Raw genomic sequence first — 11,435 nt, 5'->3', positions numbered from 1 at the left:
GATCTATAGGCTAGCTGCCCCTGCTCTAGACAGTGCAATGTCTTATAAAGCTCAGTTTTAACCTGACTTTTCCCTTTCAATTAAATATTTCACTTTTTTAAGTGCACATTGGAAATAATTATTTCCAAAAACCTTTGCTCTGTAAGTACATAATTCCAACAGCCTGCTTTGGTGACAGCAAAAGAAAAGGGAATTTCCAGGTATGTATAATATATGTATACAAGTAGTACAGGGACAACTTTTGGCCAAGAAGTGACAAGTGCCCCACCCCCAGCTTCTGGTAAAATACTAGCCCCTGCAGATAGTCAGTTGTACCAATTGCTCCGGATACCACGCCTCTCTTTCGGTCACAAGGTCTGGTGTGATTGGCTGGAAGCATCCATTACCCCACGGGCCGCGAGCTGTGGGAGGGGGGTTTATTTTCACCCTTAGCCCCAGTAAACGTAGTGGACAGTACAGTACTCTGAGCCTTGTTGTCTCTTCTTACTGCGTGTCAGAGTTCCGCCACCCTGGACCGCAGGTAGGAGGTGGGGGTGGTGTCGGTTCACTGAGTCGCTGGGGTTGCAGTTTGGGCGCTGCGGCAGGCCCTGCTTGTGCCTGCTGAAGCGTAGGCGACGGGTGGTACGTGGGGAGGGGCTGTGGGAAACCGGGCAGACTTTAGCGCGCTGTGTGGCTGGCCAAGGCGCCACGGAGGTCAGCGAGGGGCCGGCAGGAAAGGTGCCGTGCGGTGGGACCTAAGGGCGGCGGGCGGACACTGCGAAGCGCCAATGGGTGGTGTTGCGAAGTGGCGGCAGCGGGGCGCCCGGCATTGTTCGCGAAGGTCGTGTGAGGGCTGCGTCCCCCGTGGGGCCCGCTGGGGCGGTGTGATTAAATCACCCAGATGTACGGCTCGGAGCTGTCGGGCCGTGGGCAGGCGGGTGCGTGTGTATTGGCTGGGCCGCAGGCGCGGCGTTAACTGCGGATTTCCTGTCGCGTCAGGGTGCTGAGCCCAGGGAGCTGGCGATCCGCATAGCGCAGCATTACGTTTCCGCGTGCGGCGGAGGTGGGGGTGGGGTATGCTCGCTCTTGGCGCTTCTGCAGGAGACGGTAACGCCTCTGCTCCCTCATAACTGAGCTCCACAGCAGGGCTGGCAGCTTCCGACGGCTCCTCCCTGTCTTTAAAGTCGCTTCTCGAATAGACCTCGATCACTCCGGGGCCGCGCCGTGAGACCAGGCAGCAGCGGGCAGGAGGCGTTTGAAATACGGTTATGTGGAGCAGGGGGTGCAGGGTAGGTAGTAGACACGTTCTTCATGTGGCTGAGCAGCTGTCTTCTCAAAGCTGCATGGTGCTTCTTGAGCCCTTTCACCACCCGGTGCTCTTACCTAGACAGGTTTTTCCCCCGTAGCACAGAGATCCTGATATGTATGTTTTCACTTTCCTTTTCTCTGAGTAGAGTTCCTATCTCTGTACTTACTATTGTAGTGTCGTCAGCAAGACAGGAATGAATTTGGTGAACTCTTCCTGCCACAGTGAAAGGGTCTGCAGACTTGTTTTGCCTGCATTCTCTCTCTGACCCACATTTTCGTCTCCTCCTATAAATGCTTTAAAATATAATGGAAATAAGAAATAGGCAGTGAAGAGCAGAGCAGTGAAGCTGTTTTGGCAAATCTAGGAGGAAAAAAAAAAGGTGTTGATTCTGATACCTTTGTGCAGAAACCTTGGGAATTTGTTATGTAAATCCTTAAGCTTGTAGTTAGATTGATCAAGTGTATTTTTTGCACCAGCTATTGTTAACAGTCTAAATTGGAGGGAAAGCCAGAATTAACATATGTTAGCACCTGTATCTGTTCATAACTGCTTAATTCTTTTAAGTTGCAACGTACAACCAACAGCAGTCCCAATTATACCATTCTTAATACTCTTATACAAGTGCTAAACCTGACTATAACCTTACTATTCAGTATTCAGTCTAATAGTAAGAAAGTGTACTAGTGCCCAGCTTTCTATGGGTAATTTTATATTGCACTGTAGTAAAAGGTGGTGATTTTTGGTTAGGGTTTTCTTATGGGTTTTGGTGTTGTGTATTTTGGTGGGTTTTTTAGTGAAAGGTAAATGGAGGGTCAAAGCTCTGTTTAAATGTCAGTTATATCATCCATGATACTCACAGATTGCATTTGTGCACTCTAATGTACATTAAAATGCTACTTTACAGAATATGAAGCTTGCTAAGTGGTTTTGATTTATTGGCAGGTTTCCTTTGCCTATTAAGATATTGGGGAGGGGGTGTCTCTGAACAGTTAAAGTACTGACGTTTCAAGTGTCCTATAGCTATGTAGGAAAATAGTCTCGGATCTTACTTTTTCTTATCTAGTTATTATTTATATGCAGTTTTATGTAGGGTTTCAACTGACATAAGTGAGAGTGCATGTGTACCTATTGCACAGAAAATAGCAAATAATGTATATTAGTAGATGCTTTCTGTGAACAGGTCTTAGCTTGTTATGGTTCCTGTCTAGGGTAGTGCTGTACATACATGCTTGCATAGTTGCATGTAGAAATTAGTTAGTGTCAGAAGACTGCAGTTAAGCAGATCTTAGTAGGAATGATGAAGGTCTGTGATGGGAGAACAACTTGCTGCTTCTACCAGTAGTTGACTGCCTTCTGACATTGCTCTGAACACAGCAGAATTCCTTGGAACATTCCCATAAAGAGGCGCAAGGAGTAGAGATGTGCAGCATTTATTTTTCCCTCTTCCTTTTCCCCCGTCATTTCCCTTATTGAAAGCTTCTCTTCCCACCACCTACCTTAATGTTGCTGCTCGTGGTGTATTTTGAAACATATTCTGTCTTATATGGTATGTTGGTGTTTTGGGGCTTTTTTGGGTTTCTTGTTTTTGAGAGAGTGGTTATGAGGATGGAGGAGGGGGTTGTACTTGCAGTGACTCTGAAATTGAAGGAAGTGGACAATGGCTGTGTGATCACTGAAATTAAATTATTGTACCGGTATTGTAGCATGGCTTGCTTTATAATCTCTTCATCTTTGACCAGCCATATCCTGCCTGTCTTGCTACCAGGCTTGCATAATCAGATGCAAATGCAATATATTACAGTAAATTCAGATTAACTGAATATTTCTGGTCAATGTTTGGCCAGTCATTGGAAGTGTTCAAGGTCAGGTTCAATGGGGCTTTGAGCAACCTGATCTAGTGAAAGATATTCCTGCCTATGGCAGGGGGGGTTGGACTAGACGATCTTTGAAGGACCCTTCCAACCCAAACAACTCTGATTCTGTTTTCTCTAGGCACTACTTATAAGTGTAAATCATATTTATTATATTTGAGCGAGCTGTTGGACTTCTATTAATGTTTGTCCCATACTAGCATTGCATGTAAACAAATGCTAATTTTTAGGTAGCATTTAAGTATGGGGAGGGACATTTGAGAAGGAGACACAAGAGTAAAACTTGAAAGGTCATTATATTACATAGTTTTAGTAAGTTTGAGGAAGTGACCTTCTGAAGTGTGGATGGTGTAAGTGAAATGAGACACCTTTCCAAGAAACAGTACCTGCTGCAGATTATATCACTGTATTGGGTTTGTGTGGCAAGGTTTTGGTAGTGGGGGGGCTACAAGGGTGGCTTCCATGAGAAGATGCCAGAAGCTGTCCCCATGTCCAAGAGCCAGTGCCATCCAGCTCCAAGACAGAGCCGCCACTAGCCAAAGCTGAGCCAATCAATCAGTGATAACATATTTAAGAGGGGGGTAAAAAATGCTGTACAACAGCAGCTGTGAGAGAGGAGAGAGAATATGTGAAACAACTCTGCAGACACGAAGGTCAGTGAAGAAGGAGGGGGAGGAGGTGCTCCAGGTGCTGAAGCAGAGATTCCCCTGCAGCCTATGGAGAAGACCATGATGATGGAGCTTGTCCCCCTGCAACCCATGGAGGTCCACAGTGGAGCAGATATCCACCTGCAGCCCATGGAGGACCCCACGCCAGAGCAGGTGGATGCGCCCAAAGGAGGCTGTGACCCCGTGGAGAGCCCGCACTGGAGCAGGCTCCTGGCAGGATCTGTGACCCCATGGAGAGGAGCTCATGCTGGAGCAGGTTTGCTGACAGGACTTGTGACCCCATGGAAAGAACCCATGCTGGAGCAGTTTGTGGAGGACTGTATCCCATGGGTGGGACCCCATGCTGGATCAGGGAAACAGTGTGAGGAGGAAGGAGCGGCAAAGACGATGTGTCATGAACTGACTGCAACCTCCATTCCCCATCCCTCTGTGTCGCTCTGGGGGAGGGATTATAGAAGCTGGGAGTGAAGTTGAGCCTGGGAAGAAGGGAGGGGTGGGGAAAGGTGTTTTAAGATTTAGTTTTATTTCTTGTTATCCTACTCTGATGTATGATTGGCAATAAATTAAATTTATTTTCCCAAGTCGAGTCTGTTTTGCCCATGAGGGTACTTGCTGAGTGATCTCCCTTATCTTGACTCACGATGTTTTTATCATATTTTCTCCCCTCTGTCTAATTGAGGAGAGGGGGTGTGATAGAGCAGCTTGGTGGGCACCTGGCATCTAGCCAAGGTTAACCCACCGCGGTCACATTAAGACAAAGAACTAGTTATTTCAAGTGCTTCAGTTGTGGGACACACACCCAAAAAACCCTCCCCAAAAATCACCAAAGTAAACTATGTTGATTAAACATGATATTTCTGCAGATCTGTATTTTCAGGCATGACAACATAATTTACTACTGAACATGTTTCTTGTCCAACATAAAAGCAGTGAAGACCTTTATTGCTATCAGCATTTTGGTTTTAAAGAAAAAAAAAAAGCAGTATTTATTCAATGAAATCTGTAATACATTAAAACTCTAAGCTTTCTCCTTCTGTAGTTATTAAATAAAGTTAATTGAATATTTTCTGACAAGTCAGATTTTTTTTTTTTTTCCAAGTCAACTATCCTGAAACTGGAGAGATTACTTTGAAATTTAAACCTAATTTTCAATTGATAAGAAGATGAAAGTAAAGGATTTGGAAAAATAAAATGCAATTAATAATGAAAAACTCTTTTTAACTTAGTGTTTTGAATTGTTACTAACTAGAGAAACAAAATGTTTTACTTTTACACTACGTATCAACTTTTCACATGTGTCCTAGTTCAGTGATGAGTAATAGCAAGCAGCTATCTTGATGTTGGTTAGGAGCATCAACTTAGTAATGTAGTGTATAGGGGGAAAATGTTCATATATGATGGTTCTGGCCCACTGTCCTGGTTTTGGCCAGGATAGAGTTAACTTTCCTTGGGCTGAGAGGGAGCACAGCTGAAGGGCTGGATCCTGATCGATCATTGGACCATTGAATGTCATGTGACATCAAAGCTCAGCATATAGACAGGGTGCTCTTTCAAGGGTGTTGTTTGTTTTGGTTTTGGTTTCCAGATCTGCTGGGCAGGTTTCTCTGGTGTGATGAAAAGTTCAAACCACAACACCCACCAGAAGTCGCTCCCCTCTTCTGGTCATGTCATCTGTTATAATTGGCTGGCAGGACCAGCCACCCCTACCAGTTTACCCAGAAATACATCAGTCCAGGAAAACCCTTCCCCTAAATGTGCAGGGAACTGCCATGTTGTTAAACATCATAATCCATGTGTTTTCATACTGCTCTGTGATTTGCTGACAGTCATTTCTTGACACCATCATACCCATGTGTTCTCAGACAGCCCTGTGGTTGGCTGGCAGAACTAGCCCTCCCTACCAGCGTACCCAGAAGTGTGACAGAAAATGAAGTCCCCCACTTCTGACAATGTCATTCCTCATGTGTTTTAACACTGCTTTGTGATTGGCTGACAGCTATTTTTGACACTGTCATACCCACATATTCTCAGATTTCCCTCTGATTGGCTGCATATAAAAATATATACAATAGCTGGAATATAAACATATTTGTACATTCCTTATATATTGCTATATATTTTAAAATAGATATATAGAGATGCACTATTTTTAATATACTTATATGTATCTATATGTGTATATATACAGATATGTCTATATCTTTATAATCATGTAAAAGTATAGGTATAAAATATCTAAAACATTCTTTAATAAGAGCTAATGGCATGAGTAATTAAAGTTTAAATGTGAATAGAAAGGAATTAAACAAAAGTAAAAGGCAGGTTTGGTGGCCCCCACTTGAAAAGGCTATAGAACAAACTCAAACATGTCTGGGGTGGGGACTTCATGAGGGTGGAGGAGCACTGAAAGGATGGAGGGGGCATGGACAAGTCTGGATGTGCCCAAGGGCTATAAACCCCTTCTAGGAGGCCCATCCAAGGACCCACTGGGAGAACCCTGTCATATGCAAAGAAGAGACCAATCCTTTGAGCTGGACTGAGAGGCCTCTGCATCTGTCCCAGTGCAACAGCATGACCATGCAGTGCTACTGGGGCAAACTTTGGGCTTTGTGTGGTCCTGCAAGGCACAGGTAACACTGTCCATGAAAATGGATAGCCAGTACAAAATGTAAACTTTAGAAGAACACATGCATGGGGACAGTAAGGAAAAGACCCTAAAGGATTCATTAAAAAGACCACGTAAACCAGAAGAACTGGCCAATGGGCCCATGAATTGCAAACTAGATTTTGAGGAGAATATCACAGAGGGTGAGTGATGGTGTTGGGGGAGTTCCCTTTGCCCATGGTTGGGGGGATCTTGCAGCTACCTGTGAGACCATTACATGGTGCGGGCTGGTGCTATATGTCTTTCCTTGTCCTTAAGGTTGATGATAACCTTATAGAACGCATCAAACAGCTCCATCTGACTGAGGAGGGAGAAGTAAAATTGTACTACTATCTCTGTTTTTGTCTGGGCCTATAGAAGCTGGAGAAAGTGCATAGCAGTGAGAGCGATGTTCAAGGGGGGGGGAAGGAAGGAAAAATCCTGGATAAGTCTTGAATGGCAACCAACTACCCTTATACCTTGTTAAAAAAAGGTTCTTTGTACTTGAGTTAAATTGATTGTCCAGTGTTTCCTTTCATACATGTGTGTAGTAGCAGCATGTCAGTAGACATGTCTACAACACCACTTCTGTTAAGAGATTTACTGTGCTCCTGGGGAGGTGGGAAGCTTTGGGGATATAAATCCCCTTTTTGAAGCTGCTAAAAGGCAAATGGCCGATCTGAACAGAAGCCAAGTGGCAACCTGGCTTGCAAACCAGGACACTTGCAGCTTATACCAGGAGACAAGAAAGCACTTAAAAAGTAGCAAGATGATTGTGGCAGAGGTGGAAGCACAATGGCAACCAGACTTGGTGGCTATGCAACAGTTTTCCAAATGCAATGATGGTGTTAAGTACATCTTGTGGTGAACGGAGTTAAATCTGGCTGGCGGCCGGTCACGAGTGGTGTCCCCCAGGGCTCGGTTTTGGGGCCACTCCTGTTTAATATCTTTATTGATGATCTAGATGAGGGGATCGAATGCACTGTCAGTAAGTTTGCAGGCGACACCAAGTTGGGTGGGAGTGTTGATCTGCTCAAGGGTAGGGAGGCTCTGCAGAGGGATTTGGACAGGCTGGAGCGATGGGCTCAGGCCAACTGGATGAGTTTCAATAAGGCCAAATGCCGGGTGCTGCACTTGGGCCACAACAACCCCCAGCAGCACTACAGGCTTGGGGAGGAGTGGCTGGAGAGCTGCCAGTCAGAGAGGGACCTGGGGGTGTTGATTGACAGCTGGCTGAACATGAGCCAGCAGTGTGCCCAGGTGGCCAAGAAGGCCAATGGCATCCTGGCTTGCATCAGAAATAGCGTGGCCAGCAGGGACAGGGAAGTGATCTTACCCCTGTACTCGGCACTGGTGAGGCTGCACCTCGATTACTGTGTTCAGTTTTGGGCCCCTCACTACAAAAAGGACATTGAATGACTCGAGCGTGTCCAGAGAAGGGCAACGAAGCTGGTGCAGGGTCTGGAGCACATGTCGTACGAGGAGGGGCTGAGGGAACTGGGGTTGTTTAGTCTGGAGAAGAGGAGGCTGAGGGGAGACCTCATCGCCCTCTACAGCTACCTGAAAGGAGGCTGCAGAAAGCTGGAGATGAGTCTCTTCAACCAAGTAACAAGTGATAGGACAAGAGGTAATGGCCTCAAATTGCGCTAGGGAAGGTTTAGACTGGATATTAGGAAGCATTTCTTTCCAGAATGGGTTGTTAGGCATTGGAATGGGCTGCCCAGGGAGGTGGTGGAGTCCCCATCCCTGGAGGTGTTTAAGAGTAAAGTTGACTTAGCGCTTAGGGATATGGTGTAGTTGGGATCTGTCAGTTTTAGGTTAATGGTTGGACTGGATGATCTTCAAGGTCTTTTCCAACTTAGACAATTCTGTGATTCTGTGATCTTAGTGGTGGTAGATGTTTAATCCAAGCATGCCTGAGCCATGTGCCTAAGGGGCAAAATAGGTTCTGAAATAGCTGGGGCTTTTAAAACAATTTTTAGCAGGGGACAAGCCTCAGGAAATTACAGACTGAGCAGGGAAAAGAATTTTTAAACCAGCCTTTAAACAAGCTGTTAAAGCAGTGTAATGTTCACCATTTTGTTACTAATGATGAAGTAAAAGCCTCTGTCATAGACTGGTTTAACAGGATGCTCAAAACCAAGATGTGGAGATATTTTACACTGTGCAACGTGTTCTGCTACATTGATGTGTTGTCAGTGTTTATAAAGAGCTATAACCATAGCTTCCACAGAACTATCAGAGCCAGGCCTGTGGATGTGAACCCTTTAAACTCTGCAAGGGTTTGGAAAACTGTATGGGGGGGGGTGCTTAAAATGAAAGAATCTGCTCCTCTGTTGAAAAAGGGAGACCACATCAGGGTGTCTAGAACAAAAGAGAGATATGAGAAGGTTTATGAGCAGATGTTCACAGATGAAATTTTGTAGTAGCTGAAATTGTGAGAAACAGATACCTGTGTAACGCTTAATAGACCATGATCATGAAGCAATCAATGGGGCATTTTACCCTGACAAACTTCAAAACGGTGAATCCTGATGAGGACAGAATCTACAAAACTGAGGAGATTGTTGATGCCAAAGTGAAAGGAAAAGAAACAGCTGATGATGAAATGGCATGGCTGGCCCCAGAAATTTCAGTTGGGTAGAAGCCTCACAAGTCCAGGACACCTAGTAACTTGTGTTGGAGTGGGGGGAAAAAGGATGGTGGATTCTATATCGCCCTACCCAGCAAAGCCAGTGCCATGATCATCCTGCAAAACACAAGCTCAAACTTCACTGTGCAGCTGGAGAGGCCCCTGGAGCTCTGGGGGAAGTGGGAGGTGGGGCTGGTGGAAATACAGCACCTGTACAGCTGGAATAATATCAGTGAAGATGCCATCTTTGAAATAGCACTGCAGGGTAAGACATGGCAGTATACATTGCAGAAAGGCTATTATCCATCCCTCTCCATGATGATGGAATAGAATAGACTATTTCAGTTCAAAGGGACCTACAATAATCATCTAGTCCAACTACCTGACCACTTCGGGGCCAAAAGTTAAAGCATGTTATTAAGGGCATTGTACAAATGCCTCTTACACACTGACAGGCTTGGGGCATTGACCATGTTCCAATGTCTGACCACCCTCTCAGTAAAGAAATGCTTCCTAATGTCAAGTCTGAACCTCCCCTGACACAACTTTGACCCATTTCCCTCTGTCCTATCACTGGATATCAGGGAGAAGAGATCAGCACCTCCCTCTCCACTTCCCCTCCTCAGGAAGCTGTGGAGAGCAATGAGGTTGCCCCTCAGCCTCCTTTTCTCCAAACTAGATGTCCTGGTTTGAGTGAGTGGCAGGGGTTTTTTTGGTAGCAGGGGAAGGGGCTAGGGTGGTTGCCCCCTGTGAGAAGCTTCTTGAAGCTCCTCCAGCTTCAAGTCGGACCCGCCTTTGCACCAAGGCCAAGCCAATTAGCTGTACCTCTGTGGTAACATATTTAAGAAGGGAAGCCTGGGAGGAGGAGTTGCAAGAAGAACACCAAGGTCAGTGGAATAAAGGAGGAGAAGGGGGGGGAGGTGTGCTGGAGCAGAGACTCCCCTGTATCCCGTGGTGAGATGGCAGGGCTGCCCCCCCTGCCACCCATGGAGGTCTATGGTGGAGCAGATATGAATTTATGGTCTGTGGGGGGCCCCATGCCAGAACAGGTGACTGTGCCCAAAGAAGGCTGGGACCCTATGGGAAGAAGGCCCCCCTGTTGTAGTTTGGTGCTGGGAGGTCTGCAACATGGGGTGGGTGACCCACATGCCCATAGGAGTGACTCATGTCAGAGGGATGTATTAAATTTTAATAAGTTGTAGTAAATTGTACTAAGCTGTAGTAAGTTGTAGCAGCCAAAATAATCACAATGTTATTTCTTTCTACAGGGCAGGGGCTGTTTATTTTCTTTAATATCTCTCTTTCTCTTCTTACATTAATACATACTCATACAATAATACATACTTATACTCTCATTCAAGCTCTTCATAATAAACAAATCAGCAACTAGACAGTCATCAACCCTCTCTCCCAGAAACAGTTCCATACTTTCCCTGAGCTGCCTTATCTTTCTTCCAAGGCCTGCTTCTCCTCCAAGCCTTGCTGCTTCTCCAGGCTAGTGCAGAGCAGAGCTGGCACTTCTCCAAGCCAGCACAGGACAGAGCTCCTGAGCAGAGCTTTCCACCTTAGCCAAGCTTCCCTGAGCAGAGCTCCTCAAACAGAGCTCCCTGGCTGAGCTGACCAGCTGATGTCAATTTGGCTCTTAAGTATTGAATCTCCCACAGCTGTGCAGGGCTGACACTCCCACAGAGGGAGTTTGCGGAGAACTGTCTTGTGTGAGAGGGGGACTGTGTTGGAACAGGGGAGGAATGCCAGGAGTTTCCCCCCACCTCCAAAGGAGGAAGAAGTGGCAGGACTGACTGCATCCCCCATTCCCTATGCTGCTGGAGGGGAGGAGGTAGAGATATCTGGAGAAAATCCGAGCCTGGGAAGAAAGGAGGGGTGGGGGATGGTCTTACTCTGTCTGTTAAGTGCTGTTGTTGTTAGTGTCTGTATTAAATTTGTTCTTTTTTTCTTCCCCTAATGAGTCTGTCTTTTGCTTGTCACCTTGCTGAGCCTTTTGCTTTTATTTTCTCCTTCTCAGCGCTGGGGGGAAGGGGGGAGTGAGCGGCTGCGTGGTACTCGGTCACCCTCTGAGCTCAAACCATGACACTACACAAGCCCAAAGTCCTTAGCTGCTCCTCATAGGCCATGCCTTCCAGCCCTTTCACCAGTTTTGTTGCCCTCCTCTGGACAGATTCAAGGACCTGAACATCCTTCTTAAATTGTGGGGGCCAGAACTGCACACAGTACTGGAGGTGAGGCCATGCCAACACTGAATACAGTGGGATAATCACCTCTTTTGACTATATACTGTGTTATACTGTGTTTGATGCACCCCAGGATGCAGTTT

At 46.0% G+C, this 11,435-nt stretch overlaps 1 protein-coding gene across 4 annotated transcripts in view; it reads left to right on the top strand.

Moving 5' to 3' along the window:
• Nucleotides 1–394: 394 nt before the first annotated feature.
• The window catches only part of LOC141917718 (macrophage immunometabolism regulator-like), a 103,175-nt gene continuing 92,134 nt past the window's right edge, over nt 395–11,435 (top strand). For 3 of the 4 annotated variants that reach the window (XM_074811129.1, XM_074811126.1, XM_074811124.1), the window contains exon 1: nt 395–520. Coding sequence is in view for 1 of the 4 variants with exons in the window: in XM_074811125.1 (XP_074667226.1) it covers nt 1,248–1,268 (21 nt within the window). In the remaining 3 variants the exon portion in view is untranslated. Of the gene's footprint in view, nt 521–679; nt 1,269–11,435 lie in introns of those variants that run through there. The other variant, XM_074811125.1, reaches the window with a different exon arrangement.

This window comes from Strix aluco, chromosome W (genome assembly GCF_031877795.1).
Source record: "Strix aluco isolate bStrAlu1 chromosome W, bStrAlu1.hap1, whole genome shotgun sequence".
Lineage (NCBI taxonomy): Eukaryota > Metazoa > Chordata > Aves > Strigiformes > Strigidae > Strix > Strix aluco.
This window is presented reverse-complemented; position numbering and strand designations above follow the sequence as displayed.